The following is a 20,149-nucleotide window of genomic DNA, read 5'->3' as shown; positions in this document are numbered from 1 at the left end:
CCACCAATTCCCAAGAGTTGCAGCCTAGTAACAACAGTTTAGGAGGGAAATATAATGAAAACAGAATGCTCAATTAACAAGCAAATCATGCAGAAATTAAATTATACCCCATGTCTGCTCAACACAGGCTTAAATAGAAAGACTATAAGCACTGCCTGGTGGTATTCAGACTACATGCATTCCAGTGCTATACTCCATGTGGAAGTGGACTGAGCCCCGCAAAGAAGAAGCTATGCTACAGGGTGAGTCCTTTAAAAGAGGCTCTGTGGAGACAGAGTATACATGTTCCACGGGGCCTCTTTTAAAAGACTCACCCTGTACATTTAGAAGCTATACAAAAGAGGAATTGGCAACCAAGCACAGGAGCCGACTCCTAGGGGCTGGGTAGTCTTTAGCCCACCCCCAAAATTTTTTTGAGGGGGCCGCCGCCCCCCACTCCAAAGTTGATGGGCATTGCCATTCAAATAGTGTCTGTGTGTGCCACATCATGTGATTGATTATGCAGGGCGGGGCTTACCTGGGCCTATTATTCAAGTTGGCACCCCTGCAACCAAGCAACTCCTAACTATTCTGACATGTAGGCCACTGCGCCTGGAAAAACCAATCACAGATAAATTTCCAGAGCTCACTGACAGTCTGTAGTCTGGCAGCAAAGCCAGAGAAGTTCTTTGATGCTTTACATCTCTTTCCAATGAAATGTCCATGTACCACCCAAAGAAATGTGCATGAAATGAAAATGCGGCATATCAAAACATGAAGAAGGAAATCCATAAAGAGATTCCTGTCCACATCCTTTTGACACACCAAAAACATACCAACCTTGCTTGCACCTATACAACGAACTGCCAAGGACATTTGTAATACAACAGAAAGAGGAATAACATGTCAGATTTGTAATAATATAAAATTCTCCTGCTAACCAGGTTTCTGTGATAAGAAATGTACCAATATACAGTGGCATTCTGCTCTTCATATATTAGTAGCCAGTTTTTTCTTTCAGATTTCTCCGTGTGATTGTGTAAGTGTGTAACAGGTACATGGAGAAAGTCTAGGGTGAGTCAGGGCTCATTCGCACTTCCGCTTGTCTTGTGCCAAATGATTTTGTCTTTGCCCTATCGCTTTCCCCTGGAAAACCTGCTCTTTAGTGCTAAATCGGAACAAACAGCAATCTGAGACAAACCTGGTTGCCATTTGTTCTGATTCAGCACTAAACCATGGGTTTCCCCAGGGGAAAGCAGCAGGCAAAACGGAGGTGGGATGAGTCTGTACATGCAGCCCTCATCCCTGCCACACTCACCTCAGCCATTGTGATCACGGAAATGGCTATTGACTTCCTGCATACACATCCAGTGTACACTAGTCTCTCTACATGGCAGTGCACCCGTGTATATAACCGTATGGAGGAGTCTGTTCACTCCATTACTCATTAAAAACATGAATTTAGGTAAATTGATCTCAGTTGACATATGCTATTCTATGTGCTACCTGGAGATGGCAGCATTAAATTTCCCTCTGTATTGTTCCAGCCTCTATCCCATACTATTATGCAATTTCACATTCCAGAAGTACTCTGCTGTGGTTTTTAATTACTATGTGAAAGAAATATCGTGCAACTGCTGTTAATTTGGGAGCGTTACCAAATTATGAGCTTATTTTTGTACACTGTCAGCATATGTTCTATGTAGCAGGTGGCATGTAGAAATGTCTTATAATATAAAAAACCATAAAACGTAATGCAACAGAATTTACACCTTCTAGTTTTTGGCCACTGGAAAATTCACATTGCGTGCATATTAATTTTGTGTGCCTCCTTGGATAAGACGCTGCAGGTATGATTCCATGTGAACAGTATTCATCTATACCAGGGACGTCCAACTCCCGATAGACTGTGATCTACTCACAGTATAAAAAAACTGGCAGTGATCTACCCATTGTCGTAAAAAGACTGGCAGTGATCCACCCCAAGTTGTGGAGCTTTTTTTAGGAAGCCAAAGTTGTGGAGGAAGCCAAATTTGGTGGGGGGGTTTTTTGGTTTTTTCTTTTCCTTTTTTGCTTTTTTGTAAGGAGATCGCTGAGGAGCTAGAGGTCAACCAGGATCTACCACACAATGTACCAGTAGATCACGATCTACCTGTTGGACATGCCTGATCTATACCAAAATGCCTAAAAGTTTTGTCTGTTTGCCTCATACCATTAGTGGGTCTGGCAGTAGGAAAGCCAGCTGTGAGAAGGAAGGGGGCAGAAGAGAGCAAGGCAAAGAGTCGCCATGCCCACCTGCTCCACCCAATGGGACTGGCCTCCGCATCCCCTCACCATGGCCATGGCAAATCAAGGGCCCCCTCCCTTGCACAATGCACAATTCAAGGACCAGACGTGCCTTATGGGGAGGGGGAGCTGAGTGGAATCAGAACAAAGAATCCATTGTGAGGTCTGCATTTTAGAAGAATGCAAGCAACAGGGACAAGAAAATGTTAGGAGGAAGCAATTACTTATTTTAAAGTTCCCCAAACAAGTCACGCCAGATGAATCTCATGTCTCTTTTTGATAAGAGTTACAAGCTTGGTGGAACAAGCAGGCGAACGCTGTGGATGTAATGTACTTTTGTACATAGAGATGTCAGAAATGAGATCTGGAGATTTGGTCGAATTTAAAATTGTCATTAATGGGCCAGATTTCTATGGTTAAGATGTAAGTATTGCCAAAGATGTTGTTTCTGTTTCAAGCCCTCCCAATTATTGGCAATGTGAAATGTTTTAAAGAATGGCAGAAAGTTTTATCTAGATTTATCTGGCAGGGGAAAAAACCCAGAATTAAATATAAATTATTAGCAGATTCTAAAGAAAGAGGGGGGTTTTCCCTGCCAGATTTGAAGATTTATTTTGAATCTGCAGCCTTTTGCTGGGTCAAGGAATGGACACAACTAGATAATGCAGATGTTTTAGACTTGGAGGAATTTGACAATGTGTTTGGATGGCATGCTTATCTATGGTATGACAAGATAAAGGCCCATAATGGTTTTTAAAATCATGTAATTAGAAAATGTTTATATAACATTTGGATAAAATATAAAGATCTTTTAGAAAGGAAAACACCCATATGGCTTTCGCCAATGGAGGCAAAGGCCCAGAAAAAGTTAAATATGGAAACTAATTGGTTGAGATAATCTTTTTATAAAAGTTATTTCCATACAGACTGGGTAAATTTAACATTTATAGAGTAATTTGCTTGCCTTCATGTAACATCAGACAGATTCGATTAGATGCTTCCGGGTTTTACTTTGTGTGTGAAAACATCACATTCAAACTCATTGATTTAAATGGAAGGGAGTTATGCTGGCACTTAGTTTTGATTTGAAATCAATGGGACTTAAAAGTGCTTAACTTTGGCTGGATTGTGGCCAAAGTAATTACTGTAATTAGCAATGCTTATGGCAGCCTCTAAGTAATAGCCCCGGGTGCATGTGCCACTGTGGCATCGAACATCATTTCTGTAAAGAGAAGAAGATGACAACAGGGTAGGAAGGTCATGGCTGGTCTACAAAATTACGACTAACCAAAGTGCCCCCGGCACATCATGTCATGACAACTCACATCAATTGTTCGTTCATTCGTTCATAGAAAGCAGTCACTGAAAACAATAATGCAAAAATGCAGAAGGTAAGAAAAAGAATGTAGGTTACATTGTCACATTTGGTAGCTTCCTTTTCATACAAAATACATGGAGATGGATGCTAGAAAAATCTTTATGCAGTGGTACCTTGGCTTACAAACACCTCGGGTTACAGACACTTCGGGTTACAGACTCCGCTAACCCAGAAGTAGTACCTCAGGTTAAGAACTTTACCTCAGGATGAGAACAGAAATTGTGCGGTGGCAGGGGGAGACCCCATTAGCTAAAGTGGTAGCTCAGGTTAAGAACGGTTTCAGGTTAAGAACGGACCTCTGGAACGAATTAAGTTCGTAACCAGAGGTACCACTGTAGCTAATAGAAGAGTAAGAAGCAAGCTTATTTATATCGGGGGAAAGAAGAAGTATCACAAATAAGCTTAATAAAAGAACATCTTCAAAAATTATGCTGAAACCATGCTTACGTTTCAAAATGAGCAAGCAATGGATCAATTTCCTCCCCCCCCCCGAAAGTATTTATAATGAAAAGGTTGATTTCTTATATATTTTACTGCCTGCCTTAGTAGCATCCTAGCAAGATCTAGCTATACATAACTTCTAACTGTATGTGGGGCTGCCTTTGAAGAATGTAAACTTCAGTTGAATGCCAAATACCACAGTAAGAATGCTGGCAAGATTCAAACTATCAGACAAAACCAAGCCAGTTTTAATTCAGTTGTTTCTGGGCCCAATGCAAAGTGCTGCTTTCAACCTTTAAAGGCTTAAACCAGGGGTAGGCAACCTAAGGCCTGGGGACCCGGATGGTCCGGAATTCAGTGTGTTTTTACATGAGGAGAATGTGTGCTTTTATTTAAAATGCATCTCTGGGTTATTTGTGGGGCATAGGAATTCGTTCATAATTTTTTCAAAATATAGTCCGTCCCACCACGTGGTCTGAGGGACGGTGGACCGGCCCACGGCTGAAGAAGGTTGCTGGCCCCTGGCTTAAAGCATTCCAGAGCAGGATATATGAGTCCACCCACATGCTTGGATCATCGGGGAGGTCTGCTCCACGCCCCACAGCCCTCCGGGGCAGAGAGAAAGCAGTGGCCCCCAGGCTCTGAACTCCCCAGCCCTTTCTGCTGTTAAGACACTGTTGTTTAGACAGCTATTTACTCAGTAAATTACTGAAGTTTTCTCCTTTTATTTTTGGCAGATTGCTTTTGCTTAAAGACTGCTGTCGCTGTTTTTGTTTTATTGGCAGATTTTTTTATGGTGATTGTCGGCCACTTTGAAAGTCTCAGTAAGGGCAGAAAAAACTGGTATTTTAAGTATTCCAATTAACAAATAATTATTACCCAGGTAAATGAAAAACTGTATTTTTGTGTTAATTATTGTGTTAATACAACATTCAGTTACACACACATTGTCATTCAAAATAGTGATGGTGATTGACAATCAAATATTTGTAGCTGAATAGACTAATCTCAATTTCTGTTTTAACTTGGCATTCATCCAAAGGCTTTGACAGGGCAAAGGTGGCATCGCGTTGAAGGCTAAAATTGCTCAAGACGAATAAAGTCAATTTGTACCTAAGGCAAATTGTTCCATGCCACCTCTCAACCCCTACTGGTTGTTTTGAATATTTGGCTTAAAGGGTGTACAACTATCTCCAAGAGCTAAACAATATTCTCTTTATCACTGCTTATGCCAATACACCTTGCATCAGGCTTATCTTTTCCAGTCCTCTACACAACTGTGTCATCTGGTGAAAAGAGAAAAACGTGAATGGGTTGCCTCCTCAACCCCACCCCCTCCTAGGCCTCTAAATAAATGGGGCGATGGAAGCACCTCTTACTATGGAGTTCTGGATCTAGGGATCTATTAAATGCGTTGGGCTAATAGATCTCAAGGTTCTAGGGAAGAAAACAAAGTAGATCCTACAAGTCTGACACCTGCCCATCACTGCAGACAAAACTCAGCTGGAATAGTCTGTCTTGGTACAAAGAAGGTTCCTGTGTTTCACTAGGCTTGAGAAATACAGTACTGCTACTCTTCCATAAGCCCTGCAAGAATTACGGCTTGTGGAAATACAACAACAAACCATTTTATCATAACAGCATATGGGAACATCTTCACGTTGCAACAATACGGCCATCTGCTGCCATCAATTTAATAACAGGTTCTATTATAAGGGCAAGGATAAATGTGCTTATCTATATTAGGGTGACTTCAAGTGACTGAGTGTTATACACAAAAATAGTGTTTTTTATTTAGGCACGGAAAGGGAAATTAGAGGAAACATTTTATGCAGATTCCCTTCAAAAGCTGTGCCAAAGGGAATGTGTATATTCTCATTCTCTTTTCTGGTTTTTTGTTTTTAACTCTCAGACATATACGGCCAGGGAACTGACTGTAGCAATAACTGAGTATTGCTGAAACTGTGAGATAAATGTGACAGTCTAGTTTTCACCTCGGGAGCATCTTCCAGATAAATAGCCCAACCTGAAGATCAGCCTTTTGCTATTTTAAAAAACAGAAAACAAAAGAAATCAATTTCCCACTTGAAAGGCTGCCAGGTTGACATTTTAGAAGAATAGTTAATGAGGGAGCCCGATTAGAAGTAAATGAAAATTTCCATATTAGGTAGAATGCAATCAACTTTCTGAGTCCTATAATGCAGTAGTACAATAAACATTCTTGGTCCTATTTGCATTTACACAGTGGAAATGAATGAGGGGCATGTTATGAGCTGTACTCTGTGGCAACTGAGAGTAAGGGGAACTGACCTTTCGGTGGCCCAGGAGCACTCAAGTGTGCAACAATGCTGTGACAAGATGCATTGGCTAAGAAAACTGGCTACTGGAGAATGTGATTTTGAACAGGGAATTGCAGGGAACTGCACTGCTCCTCAACTTCAAATCCCCTGTGCCAGATGTTTCTCCTCTTGCAGGGCTCCCTTGCAAACATGCACACCATGTAGGGCTGTCTTTGGGAAGTGACCCAATGCTTATTTGGAGGAGCAAATCTACAGTTCCCTTGAACATTTGTGGCAGCTGTGGCCATTACTGTCATGGAGGGCAGTGACCAGGGTCGGCCCACCCATGAGGCAAAGTGAGGCAATTGCCTCAGGCAGCAGGATCACAGGGGCAGCAGATCTGGTCTCCAAGGAATCCATTGCCTGCTGCAGCTGCTGCAGTAGCACTGATGGCTGTGGTGCACTTCCTGGAGGCCAGATCTGTCTCCTCCTCAGCAGCACCCTCCAACGCCACCTGGGTGTTTGTGAGTGTGGCACCACCATTTTGTGGTTCACCCTAGGTGCCAAAATGTCTTGGGCTGACTTGGGCAATGACTATGCCTTGCAGAAAAAGGAAGCAGTGGGTGAGATAAAACTCTATGGAATGCCCTAGGAGACAATCCCCTGGTGCTGTGGAAGTATTGTTTGGGGGTGGCCTGGTGCTTCTTTTGGGGTGCAAAGCTACAGTCCTCTAATTCATAGCAGCAGGCTGAAGTCATCAAGCACTGAAGTGCTCAAGACCGACAACAATCTTTATCCCAGCAAACAATAATGCTTACTGAAGGGGAGAAGTGATTGCAATGTACGATATGGGGTATTATAATTCATATTTTCTGGTGTAGGATCAAATAAACTATTGAGGCTATTAGTTTGGCTCTTTGTCGCATAAGGAACTGGGCACCAACTTTAGCATCACTGAAAATATGTAAGAAGCGAAAACTGCAAGATTACCACCTATCTTCCAACTACTGAGGTATAAATCTTGCAAAAAACAAAAACAAAAAACCACACACATTCAACTTTATCCAGCACCAATTGGTACCAATTCACCATTTTTAGTGCTGTGGCTCATATACTGTAAAGACATAATGCCTGAACAGATCATGTACTGAAGATCCACTCCACACTGGACCTATGTTACCCAAAAGTCTGGAATCTTCTTTCCTGATTTTCCAGGGCCAGTCCTGGAATTACGAAAGCCATCCTGGCCTCTGAATTGATCCCAGAATGTCCCTATTTCCCCTGTTGCCGACGTTTATCAATTGGGTGAGTTGGGCTGAGTGAGGAAAGTCCCTCACTCAGGAAAGCTGAGGAATGTTGCAGGGTTCAGTTTCCTAGCACAGGGATTCTGTTCTCGCATGCCTGGGAACACCCACAAGTGCCATTAAAATTCTATATTTTATAAAAGGGACCCTAAGAGAATCATAGAATTTTAGAGCTGGAAGGTACCCAAGGGTCATCTAGTCCCACCCCCGCCAATGCAGGAATCTCAGCTAAAGCATCCATGAGAGTTGGCCATCCAACCTTTGCTTCAAAACAAACCTCCAAGGAGGGAGAGTCCACAACTTCCTGAGGGAGACCGTTACACTGTCAAGCAGCTCTGACTGTCAGAAAGTTTTTCCTAGTATTTAGTTGGAATCTCCTTTCTTGTAATTTGAAGCCATTGGTTTGAGTCCTTACCCTCCAGAGCAGGAGAAAACAAGCTTGTTCCCTTTGCCATGTGACAGCCCTTGAGATATTTCTATATGGCTATTGTATCTCTTTCAATCTTGTCTTTTCCAGGCAAAACATACCCAGTGATTCCAAAATCACTTTGGCAAATGCACATATTCAATGTCTTTGCCCTTTAACTCCACTGCAGTTGCCCTACCGGTTTAGTTTTACAAGAAACAGATGGTTTCCTTCCATATGAAATGAAGCCCTTGCAACAACTTTACAATACACTTTTGAACAGGAGTGCCACCAGGATTTGGTGTGCCTATGTGAATTGGGATTTCTGCTGCATTCACAAAACACACAAATTCGCATGAAACTTGCATATATATGTTGTTATGTAGATATTTGTGCCCTTTTGCGATGGAGGTGAAAGATGCAAAAATAAATCAAAGACCACACACAAGCAATAAGAGGTCTGACAAACAGAATATCAACGTGATGCTTTCCCCACGATAGTATTTCCAGACCAGAAAATGTTTACCCTGTTACAGGTTTTTGTTTTTAATATATTTTAAAACATATCTTCAAGTTGCCCAAATGTTTTCTTGGTTTTACTCCAACTTGAGTTCTTTACATGACTTCGAATTGGCACTGGGGGAGAGTGGGGCTCTTGGGCAGACAGAAATTACTTTCCCTCAGTGTAAACCATGTAAATAACTTAATCTCTTAAAATAACCAATTTTGTCATCCTTTCTGCTTGAAATCTGGCATCCTCAAACTCACCTCTTCTATACTGCCAAGTTTCAAATTGATCCATTGAACCATTTTGAACCGTATGACCTACTTAACCACCACCACCCACCAATTTCCCGTTCAGCCAACTCATTCTTAAACACAGGGCCATGGCTGGAAGTAACAAGCATTCTGAATAATGAATTCCTCAGCTAGTTTTCTCCCCATCTAAACCCTTTCCTTGCTGGAGACAACTGGTTCCCCAGCAGCATACGGCATATAGTAAATATTACCAAAGTAATAAATCTTTGGCAGATGATTACTTTGAGAATTTTGGAAGAGAGAGAGAGAGAGAGAGAGAGAGAGACCTTATAGATTCCACACACACCCTCCCAAAATGTGGTTCTTTATACCAACTTTGTGTGCTTATAGTGACAAAACTATGGGAGCTGGCAGGATTGCTTTATGTTCATATTAATTTCCTGACTGATGCAAGAGCTCAGGTTTTAAAAGTTACATACCCCTGAGGAGAAATCCAATTTGACAATAAAATCCTTGTCTTCCAGAGGAGTATAATATGGAATTCAGTTAAATGTTCTGCTTGCTTTCCATCTACAATTGTATTAAGTCACCCATATCATGTTCCATGATACTATTTTGGAAATGTTAAGGTTTCCTTCCCCTGGATTATAAGCATTTTGAAATCCTAAGTGGCATATCATAGCTCTCAACACTCTTTGTTGTAGGATTGGAACTCCCCCTTTATCCCTCTAAAGCATTGCTTAAGTCAAAATTGCCTTTGGGAATTGATCTGAATTGAATTTGGGAATGTAAATCAGATCATCACCTTTGCTTGGCAGAGTCTTACATCTCTCCAGCTATTATAGGTTTGACAGGCAGCAGAGTCCAATTCACTATAATTATTTGCCTTTTGAGAAATCATAGTCTTTTCTCCTTCACACAAAAATGAGAATATACTGTGAATTTGGCATGGAAGAAAACGTAGGGCAACACACGAAAAGATGAACAGAGAAGAGGGCATTGTGGTCAAGATGAGAGAGTGCAATGCACAAGATACATTTGGGGGCTTATATTTCTTTTTACAGCAAGAGATGACCTGTTGTATAGCCGACAACTTCTGGCCAGGAAACTTACTAGTCACAGCATTATTGCAGGTGTGCAGCTTTGAGAAGGACAGTGCATAACAAGCATCAGGATCAGAAACTTTCTCTACAAGACTTTTGTACTAAGTATATTCACGGCACAAAACCTCTGAAAGTGCTAACACAGACTCACCAACTGATCTTCTGAACACATTCTGCCAGTAAGGTGTTAAATTTTTCAATACTTTGGGGAAGCAGATCTTTTAGGTGCAGGAAGGAAAAAAAGGAACTGCGGGCCTTAGCACATCATGCATTTTTAATAATCAGAAAATGTGCTTGGGGGAGAATGACCACAGCTGACAGGCTGAACCCACAGGAGTAGCACATTTCTCACAATCCCCCTGGAAAAGACCAGTGTCTCACTTCTATAAAAAATACAATAGATGGGCAAACCACTGGTAACGGAAAAGGAGCACGTCTAGCTACCGATTTCAGTGCTGCCTAGTGACCTTTCAACAACACTGACGTTCCAACATTTTAGTTGGAAGCAAGTTCATATCCAATTTTTCACTAGTTTGGAAAATTTGGTAAAACTGAAAACTCTCATGGTGTCACACATGCCTGGCAAGATGTGGCTAAAATCACAGGCATGTCTGACATCATGGCAGTGTTCAATTTTACCAAATTTTAAAATTAATGAAACCTAGGAAATTAGATTTTGAAAGGTGGTTGCATTTCATATTCATATATTGGTTTGAAAAATGAAAATAAGACAGTTTACATTAAAAAGCAAATGGAACCCAATTTCTCCCCCTTTGGTACCAGAGCTATATGGAGAAAGAACTTGAAAGAAAGCGATCACATCTCTATCAACAATGCACAAAGAGAACTGAAACCTATTAGGTCTTCAAATATGTAAGACATGCTTTTTGCAATGTTTTCTTACCTTGCTGAGATCAGAAAACGTCTAAGTGCTTATTCAGACATTCAAAATTTGCTCCATGCAACCTGTCCAAAGCTATCTGTGGTCACACATGGAGAATGCAATGTGTGGATCAGCCTTTCTCCAAACCTGTGACTTCTAGTCAGCTAGAAATGGATGGCAGTCAGCTAAGTTGTACTCAGAGTAGACCCATTGAAATTGATGGACATAACTTAGTCAGGTTCATTCATTTCAGTTGGTCCCCTTGAGTAACAGCTAAGACTGCTGGGCTCTCCCCCACCCCCAATCTGTATATATTCACGTCAGGCTGCTTGAGCTACAGTCATGGAAGAGCCACGTTGCACATTATATTGCAAATTCAACTGACATCCATGGGGACAACTGAGATGCTTCATGTGGAGCCAGGCTGGATCTTAGGAACAAGTGAGTCCCTGGCTCTTAGCAATCTACTGTAAACTCGGTCAGAAATAATGATGGAAGTTAGCATTGCCATTGTGAGTGCTATCAATTTGCTTTCCATTGCAACATGAAATTGGGGCTCGCTGTCCTGAGGTTTTTGCTAGAAGCTAGGCTCCCTGGTCAGAGCAGAAGACTAACAGAAAAGACAACCAGGCAAAAATCCATAAGCAAAGTGGGCTGTTAAGCCTTTGATCGTTTATTAGTCGTGACAAAGATTCAACCTCTCTAAAAGCAAAGAAAGGAGAACCTAAAGGATTTTCTGCCTTCTGAAGGTTTACATTTCCCACAAAACAATACGCAAATCATCTGTGGCACAGAAAACATCAAAGGTGCATCACAAAATTAGAAGGGATTACAGCAGGTCAGATAGGTCAATATCACAATGTGTCAAACCAAACATTTTGTGAATTATAACTCTTACACCTTTCCAGACAGAATTTGCATGAAACATTCTAAACAGTTACATTCAAATAACAACATGAGCAATCAACAGGATTGGTACATCCCATTCATTGGAAAGTCTGGGCAATCATTGCCAAACACCTCCTCAATCATCTCCACCAAGAACCATTGTGCTGGAGAAACCCTGCCCAGATCCTTCCCCTGAGAAGCTGCAGCCTGCATAACAACAACAAACAACAACAATTGATACCCGCCCATCTGGCTGGGTTTCCCCAGCCACTCTGGGCAGCTTTCAGTACATATGAAAACATAATAAAACATCAAATGTTAAAAATTTCTCTATATAGGGCTGTCTTCAAAGGTCTTCTAAAAGTTGTGTAGCTCTTTATCTCCTTGACATCTGATGGGAGGGTCTTCCACAGGGAGGGTGCCACTGCCAAGAAGGCCCTCTGCCTGGTTCCCTTCTTGCAGTGAGGGAACTGCCAGAAAACCCTCAGAGGTGGAACTCAGTGTCTGGGCTGAATGATGGGGGTGGAGACACTCCTTCAAATATACTGGACCGAGGCTGTTTAGGGCTTTAAAGGTCAGCACCAACACTTTGAACTGTGCTTGGAAATGTACTGGGAATCTTACACTTAGAGGATTATGGCAGCAGAGGTTTCCCAGAATACAAGTGTGGGGGGGTAATTTTGGAGGTTTATGTTATAGAATAAATCATTTACGAAACATTCATATATACAAACTTTCCCTAGCAAAACAAGCTTGATTAATTGCTTCAGTTTAAATAGATAGAGTGGCCCCTATCCCGTGGTGCTGCTTGCGACAATTGCACAGTGGGGTGTTTCATTCATTGAAACCTGTGGCATTGCCTGCTACTACCAGGAGTGGCCACTAGGGGCGCTGTGGTGCAACAACTTTGACAGCACAAGTTTTGACAACTTGACACTTAAAATTTTTAAGACCTCACAGGTGTGAGCCTTTATTAGAGAAATCTGCTTAGGTTTTTGGGATTCTGTTTGGGTTTTTGGGGTGTGTATGTGATGTAGTGCATTGAGGAGACATATCATGCCTATGCACCGGCGACTGTGTGAGGGGAGGCGGCACATATGATGGCACTCATGTATCACCATGGGGGAGGGGCTTGGTTTCCGTCACATGAGTCACCAGAAGCAACAATCTTTGCAATCTTTTGGGGTGTCTGGGGTCTTAGAGGAGGGGCAGTACCTCTGGTGGGGGACACGTCATGCTCCTTCTGGGGTAGTTTGTCTACCTTTGCTCCCCCGCTCCTGCACTCAGCTCTCACCTGTGGCTTCTAGAAGCTGTCAGCATGTGACAGCAGCCACACGCCGGGAAATGGCCACCAAACTTTTTTATTGAAATGTGGTAGCAGCCAGTGTGGCACGGCTGAGCTGCGAGACCTCCTTCCCAACACTTGATGTTGCTGCAGGTTGGCATCATAGAGTGGTGTTGAGGTCAGGAGCACCAGGCTGGCTCTGGCATGGGAGCTGCAGCGATACCAGTATCAGGGGGCCAGCTCTGGAGCTGCCCCTCCCCCCCCACTGGCCACTACTGGTTAAATGCATAAAAAGATGGCACTGATTTTGCAGCATGCTTAGCACGGGTCCTTCTTGTGGGTCCATTTAAGGAAATGTTTGTCAGTTTCCTAAAAAATCAAAAGTGTGAGGTCTTGTGGATATCTGGACATTACAATACAGTATGACACACAATTTATCTGCACTCTCCAGTCTTGTTTGTGCAACCCATATATTCAGTCAACTGCTGTTTCTAAGGCTAATTCAAAAGATACATTGGCAGTGTGAGCGTGGTTGCTGCACCTTCCAATCTATGCAGCTCCAGTAACATGCTACCATCTTTGTGGGCAGGATGGCGTGGCCACCTTCTACATTAGTACTACTGGCCCTGATAAGCAACAATGGTGTAGGAAGTAAGCTCACCATCCACCTGCCCACATGTTCTTCCAAGAGCAGCATGGGACCAGACCACACAAGGCCACTCCCACCCTGCAGATGCCTTTGGCCTTCACCAGCCCTTGAACTACCTTAGCTTTGCATGCCTCTGTGCATTTGTTTTCGCCTTCCTACCTTGCTGCATGCACTGTCCTGATTTTCTCTTCTCTCATTCTTCATCCCTTGGCAGTCACTGTTTCCTTTCTTCATATCTGATCGGTCTTAAACTGACAAGTTCCTATTTCTTTGCTTCTCTTTTTCTGTGGCCTTCTTAATTGCTGCTCAGTGTTTAACAAATTTGTAATTGTCGGCAACTCTTCTTGTTGGAACATCTCCACATATTGGCTCATGGTCAAACTTGGCTCTCCCAAGCTGATTCTGGTGCTCATGTTGCCCGAAACTCTGGCTCTTTGTCATTTTCCCACGCTCCCCACTATGATACTCATGATGAGTACCTTTCAAGCCAGCTACAGCCTTCCTCTTGGCAAATACCTTTTATCTTCATACTTTTCCCCAAGCTATTGCTTTGCTATATTTTCCATATAAATTATTATTACTTATAGTCTATTCCTACAGTCTCAATCTCCCTCCACTCCCTGTTTCTCTTATTGAATCCCTGCAATCTGGTTTCTTTTCAAACTATTCTGCTAAGGCCTCCCTTACAAAACGTGTCAAATGGTCTGCTGGTAGCTAAAGGTCAAGGTGTCATTTTTGTTCTTATGTTCCTTTATTTCTTCTCTGCATGTCACACAGTTGCTCACGCTAATCTTCTGGAATTCTTGCCTGGTCTTTGTATTTCTCTTGCTTTACTTTTTTGCAGGGCTAAACTACACAGATGATGTGAGAGCTTTAAAGCACTTATGGGTGTGGGGATACTGAGTGGACTTGGGCAGCAGTGCTGGGTGAAGGGGCACCTAGAAGCATTTGCCCCTGTGCAATTTCCTCAACTCAAAATCACTCTCCAAAATGGCTGGGTTGGGGGGGGCGTTTGGTGTCTGTCTTTTTTCTAGCTAGGCTACTAGCAGTTTCTGCAGGTGGGAAGAAATACCGATGAGGAAAATGACACAGAGGAAGAGTTGAACACTCCTTTCTCCAGCACTGCTGCCCCAAACCCCATGACCTCTTTGTATTGTACCTGGGAGATTCAAGTATCGATCATATCATGTTTATAAATAAATCCCAATGATTTCAACAGGACTTACTCCCAGGTAAACATACAGAGCATTACAGTCTCAGTGACAGAGCTCCCACATCATATGTGGCTTGGTCCTTGGTGCTTAGATATCATACTTTTTGTGCATTGTTTCAAGATTCCCCCTAAGAATATTCCCCACTTTATCTCCTCAAGGTTCTTTCATTAAGGCATCTTTTGAGTACATTTCTCTCCCTCTCTCTGTGATCATATAGCTTCATTTAATCTGGACTGACTCTGCACTGATCAATAGCTCTGTCTTCCTTGTATCTCTGTCTTTCTCTGCCATTTCTTTCTGGATATTCCAGTGCCCCCTTCAAGATCAATAGAATTCATTGGCTGTTTCTCCCAGACTCTCTTTCATTCCCATCCCCTCTCTTATTAGTATTGATTTGGTGGCCCATCCTTCTCCTGCTCAAAGTCATGTCTTATCCCTGCCTTTCTTTTATCTTCAAACCAGCTCAGTCAACAAGACCTGTATCTTTGTAATTTGTCAAAGGGCAGCAGTACACAATGGGTGTGCAACTTGTGTAAAACCATGTGTCATTACACTCTCATGTTCATACAGCTGGGAAAGCTCAATTGTACCATTTTTATCAGACATGTGTGTTTTTTTTAAAAAGCACATATTTTGCTTCCACACTTGTGACAGAAAACACCCATGGGACACCATTGGGACCCGCAACAATTGCAGTGATGTCCCTCGAATATGTCAACTGATGACTGGACAAGTCTTTGAATAATCAAATCCTTATCATCTCATGTCTTGACTACTATGATAATTGCTTTCATTATATTTCTGTAACACAGCATTACAACCAATGAACAAACCACAAAGGCACACACAATTCTTTAGTCCCAAGGCAACCCATAATTAATGACATCTGTCATGTGAACTAAGCAGTATTCATTACATTCCAGACTCCAGCTTTATACATCTTTGGCTCCAGAAAAACAGAGATCAGGCCTTCAAACATCATTTTGAAGCAACTGATTGACAAATAAGCCAAATTACCAGGCATTATCAATATGCTTCCAGCTCGGGTCACCTCATTTAACAGCAGCCTGTAATTTATCCCAGTCCTTCAAGCATGCCTGATGGCCCCATCCGAACAAGACCAATTCTTGTCTGTCTTGGGCACTAAAACAAGGGTGACACACAGAAAGCCAGGAAGTCCTCCAATCTTACGAATGCCCAACTCCACTCCTAACAAAGCAACCAGTGTGCTAAAAAGAGGAAATGGGAACTAGACATTTTAAAAAGCTCAGAGCAAGAAGTGAAGATTTCAGAGGTTTTGTCAGCTTCAAAGCTAACTAAACTGAGAGAACTTGGTGTTTTTACAGCTCATTAGTATCAAAAGACTGGAAATACAAAATGTCACAGGCTGGAATAAATCCAGGGGTCTTCCTAGGGGAATTCAGTGTGTGAACGAGAAAACTGAGGTCCACTCCATTCCACATGCACTGGAAAATATAGACCACAGATGCCCACCTTGTACACTGTGGATATACCCTGAACATCAACATACACTGGGCATTTACTATATTCCTCCAACCCGATTAGCAGCCAATTCACAACAAAAGCAATCAGCAAGCCTCCATAATTGCTTTCTGCCAACCTCAAAATCTATTAAATTTACAGCTGAGTGCTGAAATAAAACCACCAATCAACAATTCTGGGTCACATCATGATAAACTGAGTTGTTGTATCACTTGGACCTCCCATAGGAAAATGGTTACCTTTAAAGCAGGACAACTGATAAAGCCCATTTCATAAAGCAGAACATCACCTGAAAATCTAATGTTACATACATTACTGAACACAGACACCATGAACACCACATCCAGGACACTGAAAAAACAGCTTTGTATATGATTTAGAGACCATAAATCAGTCATCTTAACCAAAACAATTAAAATACTGTTTCACAACCCTTTAATTCTGATGGCCACAACCTCTCCCACTTGAAGATCTTTCCTACAGAGCATCCATCAAATCCTGGGATATTAGAAGCAACAACTGGATGACAATACAATTTCTATTTGTCTGTTCCTCTTTTTAAAAGCCCCTTCTCTTGTACAGGCCACACTCCTTAGAATTATTCAGTTCGGAAGCCGCATTCAGACAGTGTTTTATTTCATTTCCCCAAAATTTCCTTACTTGATCATTTTCACATTTTGTGTGATCTTCCACACAATGTAAAAGCTACTTCTGGAAATAATAGTGGAATCTAGTAGAAGGTTAGCACTCATTTCTGTTGACCTGAAAATTTGTGGGATGAAAAGATTGGGAGCGGAATCCCAGCATCTGGGGTGCCAAATGGAATAAAATATTGGGGGGGGGGGAGAGTAAGCCCTGGCCTGCATAACTGATCACATGACACCATTTGAATGGCATTGCCCATCAACTTTTGGGGGGCAGGCCTCTCAAATATTTTAGTGGGGGCCGAAAACCCCTCAGCCCCTAGGAGTTTGCTCTTATGCCCAGCATACAGTTCTTTCCCACTGCTTTCATGGGTGAATCATGGGGGAACAGAAGCACACATTTACATAAAGGGTGGGGAGTGGAGGCAACATGTTTAATGAGGCCTGCTGTTGTGTCGCAACTGACCCACAGGTGTGAATTAAATGTAGCATGAATGTCTCACTCAAAAAGCCACAATTCCATGCATAATGCAACTGGGAATGCAGTGTAAAAGGAACATCAGACACCAGGACAGAAGTGACCAGGAACTCTAATGCAATTATCTCCACGTCTGAATGCACCCTGAGTGCTCTTAAAACTGTTACCTTCTCATAACGTTCATTTGAAGTCACAGCTATGTTATTTAAAACTCACATTTAGCATTGCCTCCTGTTCCAGAGTACCAAGAGCAAAGATGGGAAGTTTGTGTGTGCATCCACAAAAGGTCACAACATTTCAGACAACAAAGATGAGATTTCTTCAATTGTTCCATACAATGTTTTCAGATAAATTATAGTTACTTCCAGCTCATGTCAGCACACATTTCCAGCTTTCCTTATGATCCTGCAGGCAAGGTTATCTATTTTTACCTTTTCATGCATGTTATTGTTCTTTCTTCCCACCCTTTATGTCACTTGCTAGATACATGAATATCTCAAAGAGTAAGGTTAAATAAACCAAACTATGATTAATACTAATACTATTTATTGCTAGCATCCTTCAAACATGGTATTTAGGTATTGATACAGAGTTCTACAGCATTCCATTAATCCCTATTTTACAGCTGCTCCTTTATGAGCTAAGCATGGATGGCATAATCCAGCAGTAGAAGGTAAAGACAGCCATTTCCTGAGCTGACCTATTGAGTTGTATAGTAAAGAGTACCCCCTTACCTTTTTTTTGTTAGTGGGGCAGATGTAGAAATTTTCAATGACTGTAGCAATTCCAGGCTGTAGATTCAACTTGGTATATAATGTTCCAAAATCTGAGGACCTGGTATGGTGGAAAACAGAACTTTAACTGCATGGTGGTAATTAATCAGTATTTTTACATTTCGAAATAGAGCTGATATACAGCTCACATATTATACATCTGAAAACTGTTATAAACAAAGATTTTAGGTAAAGTAACTGCCCAATTCTGAAGGCCCTGCTCAAATACAACATATTGTTATAGATGGGGGGCTAAACCCTAGAAATTAATAAATGGTAAAGGACCCCTGACAGTTAAGTCCAGTCATGAACAACTCTGGGGTTGCGGAAATGTCCGCAGACAGTTTTTCTGGGTCATGTGGCCAGCAGGACTAAGCCGCTTCTGGCGAACCAGAGCAGCGTACGGAAACGCCGTTTACCTTCCCACTGGAGTGGTACCTATTTATCTACTTGCACTCTGACATGCTTTTGAATTGCTAGGTTGGCAGGAGCTGGGACCGAGCAACGGGAGCTCACCCCGTCACAGGGATTTGAACCGCCAACCTTCCGATCGGTGGCTCAGTGGTTTACACCACAGAGCCACCCGCGTACCTGTAGGGAAGGGAAGACTGCAGGCCAGTGAAAAAATGCAGGCTAAGCTTCCTTCCCAAACCAGGGCCTCATCTGGGATAGAGGCATTAACATGACAAAATGTGTTGATGGTCCATCTAAGGGGAATTTTTGCCTGGGCAGGCAGAAGTTGCTGAGGTGATGGGGTATGTGAGAGATGACAGGAAAAGGGTGTCTTGGGCTTGCTTCGCAAGACGACAATGTCTTGCGAGTTTCTGCTGGTTTTTTTTCCTCCCCCCCCCCCATTTTCTAAGCCGCTAAGCCGCTTATCAGCTGATCCGATCAGCAGATAAGCAGCTAAAAGCCGCTAATAGCGCTAATAGCGCTAATCCGCTAATCCGTCAATGGGCTTGCTTCGCAAGACGAAAAAACCGCTAGACGAAGAGAATCACAGAACGGATTCTTTTCGTCTTGCGAGGCACCACTGTACCTATTTTGTTGAATTTATACTGTTCTGTTCTGACTGTAGAAGTTTTACTTTTTTATCATTATAGCTGGTTTATCTGGTTTTATGATTGTATATTACATTTGTGGAACCCATCCTGGGACCTTACAGTTAAGGGCAGGTAAGAAATCTCATAAATAGGATCACAGGGGAAGACGGCAAAGTCACCATGGAAATAATAATCTTGTAAAAATAATTATGCATTAACGTCAACATCTGAAAGATATCTATGATTGTGAAGATTTGAAATTCTGCATAATCTGTTCATTTCACAGCCCTTGACATGCAAGAGAAACCTAGATTGTTTCGGTTTTTTAACCATTCAATTGCTTCTCACTTGGCTCTCCTTAGCGGTTAAAGGGTTTGAAAAATAAATGAATTCAATAACAGAATTTTAAGCAATTTTTCAGCAGCACAGAAACTAGAACTTGTGAAGGAAAATTGGACATGACAGCATGCCTAACGTACATTTTACAACAGCTTCTCAAAACACCTTCAGATTCCTTATATATTCCCAAACACTAAGTCAAAATGACATTGATTGCTGTTCTCCTCAGTCACATGTAACCAAAAGAAACCAAGGGGCATCCTAATTGGTATAATTAGTCAGTTCACTTGTCCGCCTGCACACTTATTGGGGTTTTTTTAGGCCTCAGAGCATGGAACAGGAAAAGTATCAGACCGTTAATGGTACAATGCCCATAAAATACTGCTTAGTGGCAGGGGTGCAAACTTAAATAAAATATTGTGGGGGCCCAGGTAAGCCCCGCCCTGCATAATCAAATAATAATAATAATAATAATAATAATAATAATAATATATTATTTATACCCCACCCATCTG

The 20,149-nt window shown here is 42.0% G+C and overlaps 1 protein-coding gene across 1 annotated transcript in view; it reads right to left on the bottom strand.

Annotated features, from left to right (window-relative positions):
• Positions 1-20,149, bottom strand: part of SORCS2 (sortilin related VPS10 domain containing receptor 2) — a gene marked incomplete at its 5' end in the record, with an annotated part of 130,671 nt that overhangs the window by 72,761 nt on the left and 37,761 nt on the right. The window contains one exon of the mRNA XM_083519074.1: positions 18,214-18,313. Coding sequence (XP_083375200.1) covers positions 18,214-18,313 — 100 coding nt within the window. The remainder of the gene's footprint in view (positions 1-18,213; positions 18,314-20,149) is intronic.

The sequence above is a fragment of the Podarcis liolepis genome (assembly GCF_965112155.1).
Source record: "Podarcis liolepis genome assembly, chromosome: 8".
NCBI lineage: Eukaryota > Metazoa > Chordata > Lepidosauria > Squamata > Lacertidae > Podarcis > Podarcis liolepis.
The sequence above is the reverse complement of the archived record's forward strand: the minus strand, read 5'-3'. Positions and strand labels throughout refer to the sequence as shown.